The sequence below is a fragment of the Poecilia reticulata genome, chromosome 9 (genome assembly GCF_904066995.2).
Source record: "Poecilia reticulata chromosome 9, P_reticulata-male-v2, whole genome shotgun sequence".
Taxonomy (NCBI): Eukaryota; Metazoa; Chordata; class Actinopteri; order Cyprinodontiformes; family Poeciliidae; genus Poecilia; species Poecilia reticulata.
The window spans coordinates 14,624,289-14,646,182 of record NC_088838.1 but is presented as its reverse complement, the minus strand read 5'-3'; the positions used below and the strand labels follow the sequence as shown (position 1 = coordinate 14,646,182).

General features: G+C 39.5%; 1 protein-coding gene across 6 annotated transcripts in view; it reads right to left on the bottom strand.

The window, feature by feature from the left end:
- The window catches only part of kiaa0825 (KIAA0825 ortholog), a 129,811-nt gene that overhangs the window by 78,790 nt on the left and 29,127 nt on the right, over positions 1–21,894 (bottom strand). For all 6 annotated transcript variants that reach the window (XM_081610581.1, XM_081610584.1, XM_081610579.1 and 3 more), the window contains 10 exons: positions 19,015–19,292; positions 17,120–17,270; positions 13,529–13,719; positions 12,130–12,336; positions 11,742–11,852; positions 8,810–8,949; positions 5,808–5,987; positions 1,669–1,902; positions 1,277–1,581; positions 921–1,027 (listed from right to left, as the gene is read on the bottom strand). In XM_081610581.1, coding sequence (XP_081466707.1) covers positions 921–1,027; positions 1,277–1,581; positions 1,669–1,902; positions 5,808–5,987; positions 8,810–8,949; positions 11,742–11,852; positions 12,130–12,336; positions 13,529–13,719; positions 17,120–17,270; positions 19,015–19,292 — 1,904 coding nt within the window. The remainder of the gene's footprint in view (positions 1–920; positions 1,028–1,276; positions 1,582–1,668; positions 1,903–5,807; positions 5,988–8,809; positions 8,950–11,741; positions 11,853–12,129; positions 12,337–13,528; positions 13,720–17,119; positions 17,271–19,014; positions 19,293–21,894) is intronic.

Below are 21,894 nucleotides of genomic sequence, written 5' to 3'. Positions count from 1 at the left end.
ACCGCTGCTCTCTCTCTGTCTGACAGTGTTCTCTGATTGTTTACAAGTCAGGCGTCACTTCCCTGTGAAGGTTAGTTTAATGAATAGTAATGATCCCACTGAATGCCTCCGACAGGTGATACATAATCACTCTTCTTTCACTTTTCCACTCATCCCCCCTCGCCCTGACGCTCTGCACTGCCCCATCTGTTCTCTCTGTTTTTTCCCTCCACCTCTCGCCCCCTCTTCATCTTACTGTAACAGGCGAGCCTTTTACTAGGACCGGTTGCAGCTTTACTAAATGCTTTCATCTGTTCATTTACTTAAAGTTGTTACGCCACTAAATCGCCTTTTCATGAGGATAGATGCACCCAGACCTTGTTATGATGAAGTGAACAGCCAGAGACGCCGTTTCTGGGAACGAGCTGCAAAACGGAAAGTCAAAGGTCACAGATTGACCCAAAACGAAAGCTGGATTCCCATCATCTTGCACCGGAGTTTCTCGTAGGCCAAATGGTACGTCCACCGCATCATTTACCAAAACAAACACATCTGAGATTCATCGATTTGACTCAGAGCTTTTTCAGTGAAAAATTAGCCTGATGATGCAATTTATCAAATGTTGAATGCTCAATTAAAAGAAAAAGAGTATTTCTTTTTTTTCTTTCTTTCTTTAATGTCAAGTACCTAAAAACACCATCAGTCAGATGGATCAGTTTGACCCCCCTTCTGTCAGCCCTCAACTTTCGTCTAGGCAACGATCAATCAAAACTCTTAGATCTTCCAACGTAATGTATAAAGAGGCATTTTCAAATGATCCAAATAAATTCATAAACCCTTCTGTTATTTAAACAATCAATAGTACATATGTAATCATTAAACTACAATAGGTACCAATTTGACCGCAACCTCTTCAGAGATCTTTTCTGGTGGCCTCTCACCTTTCTGCACAGAGTTTTTGAGCTTTCCGCAGCTGGGTGTTTATCCACTTGGGTCTTTTTTCCTCCAGAGCTTGCAGCACTTTGTGCACTGTAGGTTTGGGAATCCCCTGTTGTAGAACATTATCATAAATTGCACTTGGAAAAACACAACTGATTACATGCAGTCAATATACACAAGACAGTATCCATGCTCTGTATCAAAAGTGCAGTAAATTATAATTGGAGAAGCACTAATCAAGCTTTAGCTAACTGACTTGTGTTCATTCTAGATCCGACCTGCAAAATCAGCAAATTCTTTAAATCTCTGTTCGATTGTAATAAAACTCACACTTATCCGTGGCGAATAAATTATTTACCTTGCGCTGGATGCTCATTGCAGCCTGCAGGCACTCTCTGAGCAGAGATAAGTAGTCTTTTGCCCTGCAGTCCAGAGCCAGACCACTGATTTCTTCAAGTGCATCAGGGTCTTCCAGACCCTGGATCAGACACCCCAGCAGCGCCCAGAGCAACAGCCCCATTGAGCGCAACTGCCGGGCATGATGGGAGAGATGCTTTTCTGCCATTTGAAAGAGGAAGCGGATAGGGAGAGGCAACGACGACACAGCCAATGGCAGGTTGGTAAAAATGAAGGACAATGCTTGAATTGCTAAGGATATGACAGCTGAAAGGAGAAGCACATAAAAAAAAACAATTACTTCAGTAGGGATTTTTTTTTTCCCAAGTATGAGAAAAATGGGTTTATGCTAACCTTCAGAGGCAGTGTCCTTCCCTCTTTCATCAGGTAGTGTATAGTTCCAGTCCTTGGGTATTTTAGCCAGGACACTCTCTGGCACTTTTTGTTTAAACTGGTGTGCTTTACTACAATCCTCCGTGCCCTGCCAAGCCACTGCCATGGAGACCAGGTGTACCAAAATACTGTTGGCTGACTTTATCACCAACGCTCGGACACAATCAATGACCACCGGTGCCTTCTGTGTAGGGCCTGAGGAAAATCCCGAACAAAAGCAGCAAGTAAAAAGAAAGTGATTGAAGTAAAATAAAACAAAACCATAAGACATTAAAAGGTATACAATTTTTTGTTTGAAATTGTATAAAAATAAATAAAAGCATAAATTTAAGAACAGATATAAGTTCACTAATTCTGAGAATCGAAACATAAAAGAAGAAACCAAACGAATGGCTTTCAAGCACAGGAGAAATTTGAAGCTGGCCATGCGGTCAAGCTAAATAACTTCTGGAGAAAAGCTTTATGGTCAGCAGAAACAAAGACTGAGTTGTTTTCCCCACAAGGGCAAGAAAAATGTTAGTTATTGTGAGAATTTTGCACCAGCTGTAAAACATGACAGAGGCAGCATCGTGTTGCGGGATGGCTAATAAAACAATAAGGAGCATTAGTCCAACTAGTAGTCGAAATGGAAGTGTGCAATTATACAATTAAGCCCAGAGTTACTGATAGCCTTGCCAGATTTAGAATTGGATTGTTTTTTAAATCAACCAAAAAGTTTGTTTCCCCCAAAACATAAGAAAATATACAAGGATCATTACTTAAAAAATAAATAAATACATAATATATGTGCTTCTGTTTGCATTTTAATAAAAAATAGCATGTCAAAAATGTATCTTTCCCTATAAACAACGGAAAAACTTTCATTAGTATTACAGCAATCAAACTTTTTGTATATTTGATAACTATATATTTTTTGCATGTTTCACTGATATTTTGATTATTTGTTTTTGGGCATGATCACCAAGTCTTTGAGTTTTGGAAGGCCTCATTTCCACCACCTTACTGTTCAGGTCTCTCCACTGGTTCTCGGTCAGATTCAAACCAGGACTCATTCTGGGCCACTCCAAAACATAAATATTACTTTCAGCAGAAAGACATTAGTAAAATGAATAGATTTTTAAACCTGTGTAAGGCTGAATATTTATGAATATTTCAGGGCTACTTGAATATTTTGTGAAACAGGTGAAATTTAAACCTAAAATGTGCAGAGAATTAAATTTTGTGCACCAAGTTCTTTGTTGTATACGGACATCATAAAAGAAAAAAAACAAAAAAACATTTGATCATTAAAACTTCAAAATGAACAGATAAATCTAACCAGTGGTTGATGTTTCTAAACTTCTAATACATACTTTTAGCTTCAATAAACAAAACCACATGCAGATGTTTCATTACCAGACTGGTGGAGTGTCAATCAAAAGAACACAATGTTACAGCTCACCCTATGTCAAAATGACTTGTTAATGGAGACAAAATGAAAATGCAGAGGCACCTGTAACTTGATTCAAATAAAATGCCTATTTTCTTGAAATAAAAAAATTGGATTACAAAACAGTAAGGTCAGGTTCTACTCAGATGTTCTGTATTAAACCCAGATGGCCCGATAGCAGCATTTTTACTATCTTCGCCAGGTGCAGTGTAGCTTTCATCGCTCTCCTCTTTCAAATCCTGTTATTATTGATAACAGAGCTTCTATAGGATGAGGTTGCATGGCACCTATAAAGTTCCCACAGCTCTGGCTGTAACACTACAAGCTACAAATTATGGTGGTGGCACATGAACCTGCAAGAACAACTAAAAGCTGGGTGAACTCAGCGCCTGAGACGAAGAAACCCCTCCCCCCCAAATAACGGAGAGCGAAATAGAAAATGATATGACTAGTGGAAAAAAAAAAAAAAAAGCAAGTCTCTGGAAAGTGTAGTCTGGATCTGTTCTTCAAAGTAACTTGATTTTCAGACCTTAAACTGCATTTACTTTATCGATCCCTGTATTGATTTGAAGCAACCTTCGAACTCCTGTGTGGTAAAACATCAGAGTAAGTGGTGAAACTGTCAAAACTCTCAATGTGATCTATGAAAGTTAATTCAGCAAACAGTTTAAATAGAAATGGGGGCACTGGGGGTATCCTGTAACCAAAATTATAATATAAAGATTTGGAACAGTCCAATAATTAAACTAATTACCCTTTGAGGATAAGTGATGATTGGATGACATTGAGAACTTCTTTCTGGCACACTATCTCACTTTCGTTCATTTGCTTTTTCGACCCCTCCCGTGCTTTGTCTCTATCCAAATACTCTTCTCCAGTCACCCTAATTTATGCTGCAATAATTACCACTCAGCCAGAATGTGAAAATCACTCCTAAAATGAACTCTCTTCGCTACAGGAGTTCTGATTAAGCGCTCCCGCAAAGCTTGCATCTGAGATAAGAAAAAAAGAACTGTTGTAAAAAAGAAAAAAAAAAGAAAAAGAAACATCATATTATAGTCATACATTTGCACTCAATGTCAACACTGGCCTTTAGAGAATAAAAAACTAATATACCGTTGACGGGTTTACTTTAAAATCCCCGTTACTGATTCTTCTTGAAATGTAGTAGATGAGTGAGAAGGTGGTGACCTCTCTCAGTTGTTCATACACATTTCCAGCTATTATGAAAAAGCAACATTTTCCTCTGACTGATTTATTAGGGTTGCACCAAGAAATCAACTGGAGCTTGGAATAAGATGATTTCTGGCATGACCGGCTCTGATGATTTTTTGGGGAGGGGGGGTTTCTATCACTGAGTGCATCATAAATAACTAAACCAGGTCACACTATCAATAACACTTTTCTGTGTGGAAGTTGTGAAAACACTGTCATTTATGTGACAGTGGAATGAAGTCTTGAAGGAAAAGTGAACTTGACAAATAAATTTCTTTTGTCAAGAAAATATAAAAAAGCTACACACACCCTTTTGGAAAAGCATACCAAGAGTTATAGGACTGACTTCTCAACAGATTTACTCTGAGTTCAGGGCAGCTCAATTTCAAGTTAATTAAAGTCAATGAAAGATAACCAATACACAGCTTCAGGATTTTTAATACCACAGTGGATCCACAGCTATAAAGAGAGTAAACCACACGAGGAATCAGCCTCGACTATATGACAGTCACTTTTATTAAATAAGGCCACCGAAGTGAACATGGTTAGAGGCTGACAATCCACACATTAAACAAGAAGACGGCGAATGCTGCTTCCTGCTATGATGTAAGATAGTTTCAGTAAAATTAAGAAAATAAAAGTTTGGAAAGTTCGGCTCATCTAGAAGTGGACGCAAATTTCAGATGTTTGAACATAATACGCAGCAGGAAAAATTTTAACCACACATCGTCCAACTTTGTCAAGTGTTGCTGGTAGAGTAGTGATAAGATCTTCAGTCAGTCGCTGAGATGACCTTAAACTCTGCATCAAAATTTTCAGTACATGTAAAAACTGAAACAATGACCTTTGAGAGTGTCAGTGGAACAATGACACCAATCATCTAATCTGCAACAGGAGTTACTTCAATTTAGGACCTTGACAGATGTTTTCTATGTCATCTTGATAACTATTTATACTCAAAACTGAAAGACGTCATACTTTTGACTAAAATAAAAGTATTTTGTTCTAACAAATATGAACCAAACACTATTTTATTATACCATTAATACAAGTCCACTATGTATGTGTATTTATAAATCTTATAGATGCTCAAAAATTTTTGTTTAATCGAAGTTGTCACTGGTAGATAGGAGCTGTCAGATCATCTTAAGGACCAAAGATCAAATCAACATTTTATTTTGATTTCCGACATTAAATTAATACTCTGTGACTGTTAGTGTTAGTAATATTTATCTTAATACCAGAATCTTTGTGTATGACTGATTAACAGCTGTAGCAATAAACATAAAATATATTGAATATAAAGGAATCAATGTAATTGGATTTTTCTAGACCTTAACCGTAAAACTTTGTTGTTGTTTTTTTAACTATCCAATATTTGACCAAGTAGAGTACTCGAGTATCTAAAGGTGTGAAAGTTTGATATATTACCCCTCTTTTCCAACCAAGATATTACCTGCCAGTTTGTAGAGATATTTCCATATGTGTGCTTTCTCCAGGTATGGCTGAAGAGCCTGGGTCAAAGCCTTGGGAACATTATTCAAGCAGGAGAACAAGTTGAACAAAGAAACTATGAAGTCATCTCCTGCCTTGCAATTCTCTGTGGACATTTCTGAGTCAGTCTCCTGGCAAAAATCTGGAAACAAAAAAAAACAAAAAACAACAACTGAAGTCAGCCTGGTGAGGTACTTCAGCAACAAAACAACTACATGTGTGGATATTTAAAACGACATTGAATTGATGAAATCCTGATATTCTAGAGGACTTTACATACACAAAGAATCACAATCCTAGAAGATGAAAAAGCTCACCCACAAAAAACGAGACACTCAGGGGAGTTGTTTGAATTATCGTTCAGAAAATATCAACTCTATAAAGGTATGTATAGATAGACAGATAAATATAAAACATCTTGATTTCTTTGAACAAAACACACGCACATATACGCACGCACACATTGGAAAATGTCAAGGCTGCCTAGCCTGACACATGTTAACAGAAAGGGTGAACAAAAGACAGCGTGGAATGGAAGGGGAAGAAAAACCCACATCTGTGTTGGATAGAAATAAGAATGAAAAAGAAAGAGATTTCAAAGCCCCTGGCTGTGGGATCCATAGAACATGGAGACAGGAAGTGAAAAGGAAGAGGTTTTGACAGGGCGTCCTTGTGGGGGTTGCTGTCTGAGCTGGCTGAAGATGGAGGTGTGTGTGACTGTAAAACCCATATGGATGTCTATATATGTGATTTGTGTGCTCCTGTGCGTGTGTTTGTGTGTGTGAGTGTGTTAAGTTGACAGGGATTGCTGAGGAAAGGCCCGCTGCTCCGGAGGTGGCAGACATCTAGGGGTCTGTCAGTCTGCAGTCTAGGAAATGACAACTATTTGTATAGGAGAGCGTATGCAAGGCAGCAGTCAATGAGGACGCGCTGTGCTGTAATGGAGGGCAGCATGACTTCCTACTGACTAATGCTGGGCTATTTTAAAATGACAAGGCAGAATTAGCTGCAGCATTGCAGCGACAGATCAACCCCTTGCATAAGATTCAGGAATGAAGCACAGAGGACTATAAGAAAACTGATTTGCACACTAACGCTTCTGCTCCTTCGCAACCATTCAGCTAACATGTATCCTAAGACGTTGTAAACCAAACGGACCAAGACTCTGCACATTGTGCAGCATTATGTGGATCAGGCGGGCATCTTGTTCGCTGCCTGTCTGGTAATTGGTCCTTAAGGGGAGAGTGTTATGGATATCACTGCTGTGACTGCATTGGCCCAAAGAAACGGGGCTGGCTAACATTAATTTCCACTCTGAGTGCTGGAGAGCACGAGAGGTTAACTAGGTGCCTTTTAATAATGATCCCATTATGAAGCAGCAGATGACTTCAGAAAAACAGATGTCAGTGCGCTGGCACATCTCTGTGGATTTTCCAGAACTCTTCCAGCATACAATAACTCCTGTGTGTTATTTTTTTTTTAAAGCTGATTTCTGTGTTCCCTCCTCTACCCCTCTCCCCTTGTCTGCTCTCCGTCTCTGTGCTTATTCAACCTTGATACGTAGCCAACAAAGACACCTGTTTATCTTCCGGACAACCAGTCATGCAGTCACAAGGGTCCTTTCCGCAAACCACAGTAATTGGAAGCAGGCACACAACAGACAGTAAAAAGACTGTTTGTGTTTACCTGACGTAGTGTGACTTTCAGTTTTGAGAAAGCTGTTGAGTTACAAAAGTAATGAGAGACCCGCTTCACATCTGGCACTAATAACAGTCTTAACTGATCTGACTGTGTCCAGACAACCCCACATACAGGTGTGAACTCACTCAAACGCTTTTCCTCAGACTTCCTTCAGAGGTGGCTTTGAGCACTTGTGTCCAATGTGGCCTGGGACACACAGAAAAAGGACCACCTACTGACCTGATGGGACTGGGACAACTCTGAAGCTTCAGTTATATCAATATCAATATCAGTATCAAAAACCCACCACTGATTGCTACCACTTGGGGGAAAAAAATGGCAGTACATTACGTTATTAATAACATTTGAAAAAGCTGGTTGAAAAACAACAAAACAAAAGTCTCAGAAAAGATCCCATTCTATTTTAAACCAGCTCATTTCAAAAGTCCAACGAAACGTATATGGAGTAGACAGACGCGTAAGTGGTATTAAAAAGTTGGTTTGGAATTCATTATAAAAGCAGATTTTTATTTTATTTTATTCTTTTAATCATCAGAGAAATGACCCAAACATATGGGGAAGTGCAGTGTCTTATTGCCGTGAAGACATTTCAGTCAAGCTGTTCCCTCTGTCTGTCTGTGTCCTGGTTAATTATCCCGTCACCCCAGATAACAGGCGAGAGTCAGCGCTTCTAGTGTTGATTTACGGCAGCGTGCGGGGAGACGCATCTCGAAGCCTCTGAGTCAGGCCCAGACCAAGCGAGAGAACAAGACAGAGAGAGTTGTTATTAATGAGGTCGCTATAATGTGAATTAATGTGCGAGTGCACAACAGTCTTTAAAGGTTAGACTGTTGCCATGTGGAGAAGAAAAGAGGGAAGGGGGAAAAAAAAAATCTTTAAAGGTCAGAGTATGTGCTCTGCCTGGGCCAGCTGAGTGTTTATTACTGTGCTCTATTGATTTAGTAATGATGATGACCAAGGTGAAAATGATGATGATGGCAAAGATGCTGATGATAACTTCATAAAATGAATGGGGATCATCCACAGTCCATATAACTAGCTTAAGATCTTAGAGCACCATAATTAGGATTCCAATAAACACTTTCCACAGATGTCCCCTGTGGTAACCACTGATATGAAACAGGAAATATCAAAGAAACAAAAGTATTTTTGCTTTTTCCTAAAAGACGAATGATGAGGCGTCAGATATCAACAGCCTGCTCAAACTGCAAACGCTTTTAAGTCAATGCAAACTGAAACAAAGAGAGAAAAAAAAAAACTCACAGGAATTTTCTAGGAGTATTCTAGGCAGGTGACAATCTTCATAAAGCAGCATTTGCAGCAGCAGCTTGGGACTGCATCCTGGGTCAGAGGTCAGTAGCCTCAACTGGCACGCCAAGGCTGCCTCACCCGTAAAGCCATCTCTTAGAGACGAGAAACAAAGAAAGGAGAAAAAGTTGACAGTTCTGCGGCGTCAGGTGAGCATTCTGATTGAAATCCATGTAGCTAGAGACCACAAAAAAGACATGAAGGCTTCACAAGAGAGGAAGAAACAAAGACAAAAAAAACAACATCCTGAGAAGTACGAACAGCTGGGAAATGGCAAAAAATAGTCATTCTTTTTTAGTGCTGTTCACTTCAAATGTAAACTTACTTATAGCATGCATGGAAAGGAATTAGCTCCAATCTCGGCCAGCTAAAAGCAAATTAACATTTGGGTGACAGCCAAATACATGAATATACAGCAATACCCCCCCCTACATCTTTTGTATAACCAAGAGGCTGCAGCCAGCTGTGAGTAATGAGCCGTATCCTTGGTGTGTGCGAAGCTTTCAGTGTGTTCAGAGCCTTTGCTTGTGGTTATGAGTGTGCAAGTGTGAAAGCATGCTGACATGTGTGCCTGCATGTTACTTTATACATCTCAATAAAATCTAATGGAAAGAGTGGACAGAGTTGGTCTTAAGAGCAAAGAGGCGGGAGGCGGCGCGTTGCGGGGGTGTCTCCCCAGAAATTAGCCATTCCATCTGAACTGAAAGGCTAGAGAAGGGTGCACCCTGCTGCTTGACTGAAGAAAACTATGCCTCGGTCTGACAGAACAATTTATGAAGTCACTGTGACTGCAAATTCATAAGTAGTCCTCTTTTAAGTGCTCTGATAAATCTACAGGGCAGGGTCAGCTTACAGAATCCAAACGCACAAACCCAACTACGCATGCAGGCTCACACACGCATGTACCCGCACACACACCCGCAGACAGACAGATGGGATAATTCAGAGCAGAGCACAAAGGAGAAACACACAACACAAGTTATTTGGTGATTTAAGCATTTCATTGAATACATTTATATGTTTTAATTGACTGGGGAAATATTTGGCAGTCAGGATCTGGATGTGGACCTGTGGTTCTGGCTATGGGCCATCTGTAGGCCTCCTGGCGTCCTTCCATCAAAGCAGGAGGTGGGACCAAAAGAAATAAAGAGGCCATAAAAACAAACTAACTTCAGATCCACAATACTAAAGCGGGGATTTGTTTGATTTGTGCTCTACCGGCATCAGGTGACATAACCTCTGGCTGTGAGACGAGAGGGGTGGAGGGTGGAGACAAATGTGTGCAAGAGTGATTGATCGCACAGCTCGCAACAGCAGTTAGACACAAACGCAGACAAATAACGCATCTGTGATGTCTCCCTTGTAAACATCCCATAACCATCAGCGTTACCACTGTGTCAAAGGTAATGCTGGTCTCATCTGCGTTATATCATGGCGGCAACTTTGGACTGAAGCCTGGGCAGCAGGTTACAGTGCCTGGTGAGAGGATTTGAGCTTTTCCACATTTTGTCCCGATTAAACCTAAAAGTTTGATGTGTGTTTATCTGGATTTTATGAGAAAGACTAACAAAAAATAATAGTTCTAATTTTAAAGTGGACCAGAAAAATAGATGTTTGTCCAATTTTTTTTTATTTTTTTTTACAAATAAAAGGTGTGGTGTGCAATTGTGCTCAGTCCCTCTGAGTCAATACATTGTAGAAACACTTAGTGCTGCAATTACAGCATTCCCCCAAGACTTTTGGAGTGCATTTCAAAAGCTTTGTACATCAAGAGACTGTAATTTTGAACCATTCTTCTACAAACAATAGCTCAAAGCTCAGTTAGATTGGCTGAAAAGAGTTGATAAAAAGCCATTTTTAAGCCGTGGCACAAATTTGAATTGGATTTAGGTCTAAACTTTGACAGTACCTTTCTAATACTTGTTAAATCTAAAAAATGTATTCCGTTGTAGCTCTGGGTATGTCCTCTTACTTTGACGTGATCACATTAGTTACATGGCTTTTCTTCAATGATTCTGTTTTTAGCTCCATCCATCAACTTTGCTCTGTTTCCCTGTTCATGTGGAAGAAAGAAATACCCAAATAATTACAAGGATAGGGGCGGTATGTTCAGGAGGACACAATGTTATTTGTTGGCATTGCATTTTGCATGCAAGGCAGAGAGCAGAGTAACTTCTTCCACTTGTTTTGTCCACTGCCTGGCTTGAAAAAAAACTGCAAACAGGACATCCTGTGGTTTTCTCAGTCTTTATTCTTCCCACTCTCTCACAAATGGCAGATTTGTGAGGGAGATGATTACTAGATATGTTGACAAAACATTCAGATGAGATGTGGATCGTATGCAGCACTTTCTCAAGGTTACAAATGGACCTGTTGGCTGCTCCACTGCTCTGTTTGTTTGGCCTTCTTAAACAGCCATGTCTTGTCAAGTTTTTGATTGTGTCAGGCTCTTTCTTTTTAAGATTGTAAATTTAACAGTGCTGTGTGAAATGTTCAAAGCTCGGGATAGTGCTTTAAAACTTAACTCTGCTTTAAACGTTACCTTTGACATGTCGTCACAGAACAGCGGTATTTACCGATACTCCAATATTAAATCACACTCAGGTGGACTTTATGAACTAAGTATGTAACTTCTGAAAACAATGGATAATGCAGTGGCGTCCGAATAAACGGGCCTGAAAACAAATGCATTATAAAATTGTCAGATTAATTTTAAAATAAAAAGGAAATACTTTACATTTGTGGACTACGTCCTGTTGGTTTGTGATAAAAAAAAAAAAGAAGTTTGTGGATGAAGTTCAGTCGGTACAAACGCTTTTGCAGAGTACAGTTTGTGTGCCTACTGAATGATGTGCAACAGACTGCATGATGGGTGTGCTTCACATACCTTATGACCTGTTCTGGGAAGCGGTCAGGGCTGATAGCATTTAGCCAGCGTACAACAGGCCTTTCAGGCTGGTGCGGTGCTGAGTCCTTTGAAGCACTATTCATAAACGATCTGGAGAAATTAAAATTGCACACGGCAGCTTTAAAAGACGCTACTTGCAACACATGTCTATTTAATGGAGGTCAAACAGCTTTTGAAGCAGAAAGTGTTAAAACCGACAAAATTTATTTTTTTTTTTGCTTTTAGTCTTTTATTCAGTTTGCTTCAGTTTCTTTTGCCTTCACTCAGCCCACTAATTGGATGATTATTAAGTTCACAGACTTCACCTTAATTCACAACATTTCGGTTACATAGAAAAAAAAGAACTTAATGTACACACAGTACAAACCTATGCACAAAAGATATTGGCGCTGTAACAACTAGGAGGACAGTCAGCAGTTGGTCGCACAGGATGTGGATTTGGTACGGCCAGTCCGAGCCACCTCCTATGATGGTCATTTCTGAAGAAGGGTCGATCAGAATCACATCCTCTGGACTCTCACTGACACTCCACATGAGGTGCTCCACATAGAGCAACACTGCTGTGATGTCACACCTTAAAAATGGAGAGAAACGGAGAAGCATATTTACCGCTTTGCTTCAATCCAAAACTAAAAAAGAAAAAAAAAAACATCATTTTCATTTTACTCGTAGGGGTTGAAGTATAGTGTTAAAATTTAAAAATCAGGAAGCATTTCCATAATATGCTCAATATTTATTTATTTTTTTCATCATCTGTTATCTTTTCAGAGACAAGCAATGGTGACCAAACAGAGAATGATGAAAGTAACTATCAGTGCTTTAGACCTGGAGAAGTTTCAGAAAGAAGCCTGTTTAGTTGCACCTCATAGTTTCCAACTGCCATGAATATTTCCAAGGAACAGAAGCCAGACATTCTGTCAATCTGCTTTACTTAACATACTGCATTTTCTACCTAAGCCATACTGTAGTTTCCTCATACTTCTCTTACTGTATGTTAGAATTCTTTGTTTGGGAATTTCAATATAAAAGAAGAAAATTTACTGACGTCTACCATCTCTACGTCTATCTGTGACCCAGGGATCGTGTTGATAAACTCAGACTGAAGCAGTTAGCAAACTCCAAAACTGAAAAATAGTTGAGATTCACACTTCGTGAACATTTTTCATTCAACTCAATTATGTTGCATCTTTAGCTGTATGTGTGGACTACCAAGTGTAGCAAAACAATCCTTTGGATAATTAAGCTTATTTTAGCAATATTTGTCTTTGTCAGGTTCTGAATGATTGCAGTGATGAACTAAGAGTGCACCAACAGCAGATTTCTGGCAGATTAACAATTTTAAAAAAATCTGACCTACCAATTCCAATTTTGGTTGATAATAAGTTTTTTGTCTGAAATACAAAATCGAAATAAAATTTTAGCTCCATATTTTAGCTACTTTGTATTTTATGTCTAGCTATTTTGTACAATATTATTAAAGGATCAGTTCACATTTTTTGAGAGGTTCTAAAGAGGTATTGGCAGGTGACATTTTACCTGCAGTAGATAACAATAGTCAGTCTAATTTGTTTCTTCAGAGATAAAGATAGTGAAAAATACACAATGGAACAAGTATGTAACACAGTCACACACATTTCATGGTTGAACTCAACTCAGCAGATTTGAGGGTTTATCCATTAAAACTCAGCATACTTTATCATGCAGTGCTTTTGTTGGGGTACTGATTTTTGTTGTAGCGTTGTTTATATATATATTTTTCAAAATACCTGATCTGCAAGTGTCTCTTGTATGAAGCACGGACTCTGGAATATCTTCGCACCAGCAGTTGCAAAGTCTCTGCCAGCACATATCCCAGCACATCCTTGGCTAGCTCTGACGGAAGAACTGACCACAGGTCGCTGCGAAGCCCGCACAGGAAGTAAAACCACATCTGCAGTGCAAAGGAACACCGCTCTCCCTGCGAAGAAAGAAACATACTGGAGGGAGGGGGTCACAGCTGCATATGTGCTATAATGTGGACACAGAGAGTGGAGCAGAAACACAGCAAAGACAAATATAGAAGGAGAGAAACTGCAGGCAGGGGAGGGAAAGAAACTGTTCTGTCATCACCAGGATGTCGTAGCGGTCATGCCACCTGCACTCTGCACCTGGGTTTCTTCCCCCACTGGGAATATAGGCTGCTTTAAAGTCACGATCTCATGAAAATCCCAACAGTTGCACACCTGCAACTTCCAGAAACACTCACACTTACAGAAAGGGCGAGGGAGTTGAGATCAATCAAATAATGCTAAAGGTAGAAATAATGCGTAAGGTTTGGAAAGAACAAAGGCAAATATGGATTGAGAGAGATAATTACCCAGGAATTCTGTAGCTTTGTCATAAATGTATTAAAGATGCCTTCAGTTTTCTTTACCCCTGCTCCCCAAAGCTCAGCATACTGTATTTACCCTCCAGCAACAAACTGATGATGAGTATGGCAGGGATACTGAGTCATCCAAAACTCCCCAACTACCTCCTGTCTACGTATCAATGGCCACTGAGTTCCCTCACACGTCCTCGAATTCTACCTCACTTTCATATTTCTTCCTTTTCTGGTCATTTCACCATCAATCGCTTATGGGTGTACGGCGTGGATCTTTCTGACTGACAGCAGTATTAGGCCCAGGACAAAACCAACCCCATGAAAACACCTAATTCCCCCCCCCCAAATTTTTTTTATAAAATCCAATAGCAAGTCTTTAAAAAAAATTTAATCCCAGAGCAAGTTAAAAGAAACACTTCTCAAGGCAAAAATGTAAGGATTTAAAGCAAACCATACTGTGAATAGATTCTGACAGAATAGGGAAGCTCTTGAAGGAAAAGGCAGGAAACCCCTGGTAAAGTTCCAGCAAAACAAATCATCATCCAACTCTGTTCAATAAAGCTACTTATATTTGAGAGTAGCTTGGAAATAATTTCCATGCTCTCTCGCTGCATAAAAAATTCAATAGAAAAACCATAAAGAAGAAGACAAAAAACATGAAAATGAACTCAAGGAGTTTTCTGAGCAAATGCTAATCTCAGATGGAAAAAAAAAATCACAGTGGATGTGTTCTTAGTGTTAGACAAAATGGATTTTGAAAAAAGAAAAAAGACTGTGGGATAAATGTGCCAAATAAAAGAAAGGTCATCTAAGCTTTTAATAGTGCAAAAGTTTCTGTGGCCCCAAATTACTTCTCAATATGAGAAGTAATATTGAAAGCAGGTTATGAAAGATTTCACAGTTGTTTTGGTTGCTTGTATTAGTTCGAGACACACATGTCTGTTGGTTAAGCATGTGCACAAAACAGCCTCGAATCCTAGCAAAGAGTGTAACTCCAGAGTCCAGAGTTAGAGTATGTTTTTGTTTTAGCTATGAAATTCCTTAGAATATTATAATGCCCATCAATAAAAAAATATCTATATTGGCCCAGTTAAGCTACTGTACCTTCTATTAACATTACAGTCTGCAAATGTACACATGGGGAAAGACCTGGATGTTTGGAGACATCGTCCTGTAATGTGAATAAATTAGTAAATGAAAGTTTTTGACTATAACGGTCATTGTTACAAGCCAGAAAATGATATCCAAATTGAGAGATAAGCTGATGGTAGCATCATGGAGCGGAGCTGTCTGGCTACATGTCGGACTGGTGTCCTTCACAAAACTGATGGCAACACAAGGAAGCAACCCTGTGTGACAACATTAAATCAAGTCTCAAGATATCAGCCAAGATGTTAAAGCTTGGGGGCTAATGGGTATTCCAAATGGATCCTAGTATACTCATTGGCCTAAGAGCAAAGCCACCATTTTGGATTGGGCATCACAAAGTTCAGATCTCAGCCCCTTAGAAAATTTGTGGGCAGACCTGATAAGGCATAAGAGAGCAAGAAGGGCAGCAAACTCTTGTATGTCGGTTCTGTCAAAAAGGAATTGGACAAAATTACAGCAAACCTTTGCTGTAATTTCGGTATGTTTCTGGTGAAAAGATACCAGAAACATATGATTCATTCAGTTAAGGATTCTATCAAATGGTTACGTTTGTGAATTTCTAAGTTGAGAAAAAAACTTTCATTATTCTGGTGTTTAGCAAATAGAAACAAAAATAAAGGCTCTGTGTGGTATTATATACAGTATGTACACAAATGGTTTCAACTTTAATTGGATTTGCAGTTTTTTACTTTTCATTTTCTTCAGTTATGTTTAATGTATCATAATTGTGATTTTGTTTGTTTGCTTTACAGTTTAAATGCTTGAAATAAAAGTGACCTTCGATAAAGTTTTACACTACTGAATGAATCATATCCTGTTTTTTTTCCTATTTCAGCCAACGCAAGTTAGCTATTTTTATTACAAGTCAGATAAATTACAGAAAAAAAATATAGAACATTTTATTCAACATTACTTTTCTTGCAAGACTGAGACCGGGTTGGGGAGCTGAGAATAAAATACACATGGAATTTCAAAAGCTTCCCCCCTCCTTATTTTTGAATTAAATCACTATTTGGCTCTAAAGGCTCTGACGGCCAAATCATGTCATAAAGACATAAGCCAAGCTCATATTTTATACTCTCTTTGACCCATTTAACTGACCTCAAACATATGTTGCAATTTTAGTGTCACGTATAAAAAAATTTTTCATGCCAATAACAATTCATATGGTGGTGTGGGTGCATAAAAATGAAACAAAAAAATAATAAAATCGATGTGGCTGGAGACAAAGTCTCTAGAGCAGAACTATGATGTGGAGGAGCCGAAGTTGTTGCAAACCCTCTTACATACATTCATCCGTACAGATGCAGTTGGGGGGGAGGTTGAACAAAAGCACACACCTGCACACAGCAGGCCTGTCTGACACCAATGACCCCGAGAAGGAGGAAGGAACAAAGGGGAGGGAATCAGGATAAAGCAAGAAGGAGAGGCAAGGTTTAGATTGGTTTAGGGCATAAAGGCACCAGAGTTCCAGGGCCCCTACGCTGTTTCCAGACAGTCCCAGCATAGACTGCAGACTTCAGACAGCCGAATCCCTGGAGCCCCCAGGGCAGCGTGGAAGCCACAGATGTTCTTAGGAAGCTCAGAGTATAACACTCCGGCAGAAGAAGGAGAGTGGGAGGTAAAGGTGTGTTGTGGGAAGGAAAGGAAGAGGCAGGAAGGCTCTAGAGTAATAATTCTATAGTTCCCTACAATCTGCAGAACAGGCACACAGAGATATTTCCAAAGCATAAACCCGGAATGGTGCATAAAATGTAAATCCTAAAACATGCGCATGATATATCAGTGTTGTCAATCTGGAGGTAAATCAAGCTAAAGGGACAGGAAATCGATGTAAACTTCACACCTCATAGAAGGGTTTCGGGTCAGCCCAGTTGTGACTCTCCGCATCCTGAAGAATGCAGGTGAGGCAAACCTGGACGCAGTAGCTGGTCAGCTGCTCTCTTAAGGCCTCCACTGCGTCCTGGTATCTCTGGATTGGCAGCAGAGTCAGGGATCTGATCAAAGAAGAAGAAAAGAAAGTTCGAGAAACGCAACAAACAAATCTGTACTGCACATTTTGGACAGACCTCATTTAAGTTCAAGCTTCAACTGTGCATGTCTTATTTTCAGTTAAATGTATGCAGGAATCTGCAATGAAAATATAATCTAAAATAGTAAAGAAAAAATAAACTGTTGGTTTATCCTAGAAGCTCACAAGGAGGTTTATTTTCCCTTTAAAAACAGTTTAATGGAGAGATAAGGGGCCTACAGACACCCAGACAGACTATAGAGGGAATCCACAGAGACTACAAGAGATATGAGATTCTCTACAAAAGTTACCACACAATTTAAGGACGCATTGCCAACCAGTGCTAATTAAACACGTTTATAAGTCACCTTAACTTTTGTGAGGACTTCCAACTTAACAACTGTTTTTAATGACAAAAGTGAACTAACAGCAGCTCTCTGGTGTCATTATAGTGTGCTCTATTACGGAGAGAAAGAAAGATGGAAACTGAAAAACCTGTTGGGTAAAGCTTAGCTACAAAGCAGAAAAAAAGAGGCAGAATATTTTCCCTAGAAGATGAGAGTCCGGTGCCTGCTGCATTTCTGTGCATTAGCAGCTGTCACCCAGTGGAAGCCTGCTGCAGGCAGGGACTGAAATCAGATGAGGCAGGTTCAGCTGAGGGAAGCAGAGGACTGGAGCTGCAACTCGTTGGATTCTGAAACTTCTAACTTCGGTCTCTTGCAATGGCACGTATAGTTGAAATAATAGCACAAATCTGATTTAATTAAGAGAAGTGACTGTGCATCAACATATTTTGAATTTTACCAAAGAGGAAAGCCATGATTTCTATGAGTGAAAATAAAAATGTTGCCTCGATGAGAAGATTTGTAGTTTCACACTATTTGCTTTATGGCAACATAAGCAGAAAAGTAGGTGGATGATAATAAAAGACTATTTTCAAGCAAGTTGTATATTTACTGATAAACTAACATGATTAGGACTAACTCGACTAACTCTACAAAGGAATGAAAGAGTTTCAGCAAATTTCTGAAAGTCATGTAAAAGATGTTGATGGGGAATATTAAAGATATTCCAAGTTGGAAGTTTTCATTGGGATTTATGGGAAATAACTGTAAAATTGGCGAAATTTAAACACACTCTGTCATTTCCAAATACAAATATAACATTTTGTTTTGCCATCAGTGGAAATCAATACAACATTTGCAAGTTAAACATGGACAACATACGTTTAACATATTTAGCTAATAATGCAATCAAAACTTTATGCAATTCACATGTTCAGTCATGTGGCTTTAATAGTCTTGAGCTCTGGCCTCAACATAGCAGGGTTGCAGAAATCATCTGTGCACATCATGGGGGAATGCACAGCGCATGTAGAGGATGTGACCTCATTACGCCTGCTGTAAGCACTGAGCTATGTGAATGTAACGGAGGGATAGCATACACTGAATTGCATTTGCATGCAATTTAATTCTTTTGGCCCAGTTTGTGCTAGCAAATTACAAACTCTTTAAAATCTCTCTAAAGGATAAACAAAATTTTACTGTTTTAATTTCGTTTTGTTCCCATTTATTCCAGTGAATTCCAATAGACTTCTATTGCAAGTTTTCAACTTCCTGGAATTTCACAACTGAAGTTACGACACATACATGGAAGCACAGCAGCTTATGCATAATTCCTTCTCATGTCACGTCAACAGACTCGCTCACACGAGTACACCTGCTTCTTACATTTTAGCGGAAGCTGCACTTGAATCCTTCAGCATGACATTGTAACGCTCCAGTCTCTGTTGCACATAAATGCAGGAAGCAAGCAGAGCAGGCAAGTTCTTCAGGGGTGCAGAGGACGGTACCTCCAGGGCCCTTTCCTGCAAACGGCCCAGCATGGCAAACGCTGCTCTGCTACAAGCTTCCACAAAGCTTGATCGCACCCCCAGGAGAGCAGTGTCCCTGCAGGCTACTGCCAGTGGCAGCAAAGCATCGAGCTCAATCAGAATTGCTCCGCAGAACTGTGGGGGGAGAGAAAAGGCAAAGACAAGACGAGATCAAAACCAGAAGTAAAATCTGTCAGTAGACAGGAGAAAAAATCTGGGAGAGACTTTGTTTATGTGGCAATGAAAAGCATTTTGCAGGGATAATTTGAATATTTAATAGGTAGGGGACTGAGAGTACTATTAGGCATGGGTTTATCTTGAGAAAAATCCCAAAGATCGCATATGCAGAACAACTTCAACAGATAGTTGAAGACATGGCCTCAGCAAAATGATTAAGACTTCATCCGCATGTCAGTCTTACTCCACGACAGAGCACATCAAAATCTTCATAAGGAATTGGTCAGATGATAGTGCAAGGAAAGTCAGAATGTCGAACTTCAGCAAACCCTTAGCTTAAAAGTGTAAATCCATATCTACCCATCAATTTCCCATTGCTGCTTAGTCCTTGGAGTATGGTGGGAGATTTCTGTTTCTCCTATGAGTGCGAACCAGGGTGCACGCTAAACAGGTTGTGCACCATTAGGCAATCGAGCTATTGGAGAATGTAACTTTTTATATTTCTTATATATACCTTGTATTTGTTTATCAGTTGAACCGTAAAGAAAACATATCACTTTAGAAGAAGAAAGTTATTTGAAAAGCTTTATTATGATTGCATGTTTTTTCCCCCAAATCTCAAAAACTTGACATTTTAGCAGAGTTCACCTGAGAGATCCATTAAAAGTGATATTATAAAAGGCAGACAAGTTTAATCAATCAGCCAGCAGTAGGATGCACCATCTTTACTTGTTGCAGGCAGTAGCTGGGCAGCTCAGTACATTGTCATTTCAGAACTACAAAATATATAAATAATTTGCAAACTATCAACCTTTCTACCGAATTTTTAGAAAAATCTCATCCACACACACACGCAAAAACACAAACACACACACATAAACACAAAACAATCACAGCATCGCATCTCTGCTGAACACAGGCTTAAATTTCAACTAGACACGATCAAATTCTGGAATCCCATCAGGACTACTGCAGCAAGGTGAAACAGGCTATAACTTTTCAAGTGCTAGTTAGGGTCTGCTTGGGCTCCCGGCATAGCGAAGGAGACAAACGAGCACCTCAGGAGAGGCTGAAGAGCAGAAAAAGGTGTATTTGGTGATGTAATTGAGAGCTCACATTAAACTGAGGAGGGTCTGGAGAATTAAGGTCCGTCCGCAAGTCAAATTGCTGCTGCTTTTAAAATGAGGTTATTTGTTATTCATTTGTCTGACAATAAAAAAATTTAAAAAAACACACTAAGCCTGTTTATTTATTGACACTAAGGTGAGTACATATAAAAAAGGAAGCACTGAGGTACGAAAGTGTGAATAAAAAAAACTGCGAGATATTGATCCAGATTAGGTTTTTCAGCAAGCAACACAATCTCGAGTGTCTTCTCTTTACAGTCGCCCGGATTTCTTTCGAGCCCGGCTTTATTGTATGCAAATGCATGCAAGTATAACCTTTGGGCTGGAAGGCTCTCATCTTTGAAGCGTTGACCTACACATAAATATGTTGTACAGGTCCTGAGCAGGAACAAATTTTGACACTAGTTAGGAATCAAGAGACACTAATACACACAAAGTAGAAGGATTTAGGAGGACAAAGGTGAAAGAAAGAGGGAGGAATCTGGATGTGCGAAGTGTAGAAGAAGGTTTTAGAAGAATGTGAAACTTTAAAGACATTTTTTTTTAGGTAGAGCTCCCTGAAAAGTTTTTTTTTTTTTTTTTTGCGATTTTGAAACAGGAAAGAAGATGAAGAGAGGCTAAATCAGCAGTGTCAGTAAGTACGCGGCTGCTCAGCCTCAAACACTGGAGATTTTTGGTGGTGTTACTTCTTAAGTCTAGTTTTACATCACACTCTGGTTTTGGGCCTCAGAAAATTCAATCTCCTGCGTCTGTTTCACCTCTTCTTACCTTTCCCAGGCCCTCTTTTCTCATCCTTTGGTCATGTTATCGCTCCTATATCCTTCTTAATGCTATAGCCACTTTCCCTTTGTGATTTGCCCCTCTATCATTAGTAAAACCTCAATTTCCCCACCATTGAATACCTTTCTCCACACATCATCTAACCCCCATAATATCAACCACACCAGTTCTTGGTTTCTTCCTGTCTTTCTTTTGTTCCTGGAATCCTCCCCTCCAGTAATACTGATCACTCTTCCCCAGACCCTTTCTGATCCAGGGCGTCATCTGTGTCAGACTCAAACTATTTGAGCTTTCTATTATAGAGGGAGCTTTCTACGGGAGCTACAAAAAGCATTAATCTCTCTGGTTCGGGCGGCTGTGTGTAAACCCGTATTGTTAAGTCTGATGGTATTAAAGAAGGATGAAGGGAACAGACCCTCCTCAGGGGAGGCTTTATCCTGAGGTTACTTGTGCACAGCATTAAGCTATAAACTAGACCTTGGTGTGTTTTTCTGTTGAGTAAATTTGAGAAGCAAAACCAGGATTCTGCGGATGCAGTATGATTTAGCAGATTACTGCAGAGGGGAAAACAAAAATAAATAAATAAAGAAAACATCAAGAGTCACATTTTTCAATGAAAGTGAGAAGTAACTTCACATAACAGAAGAAAAACT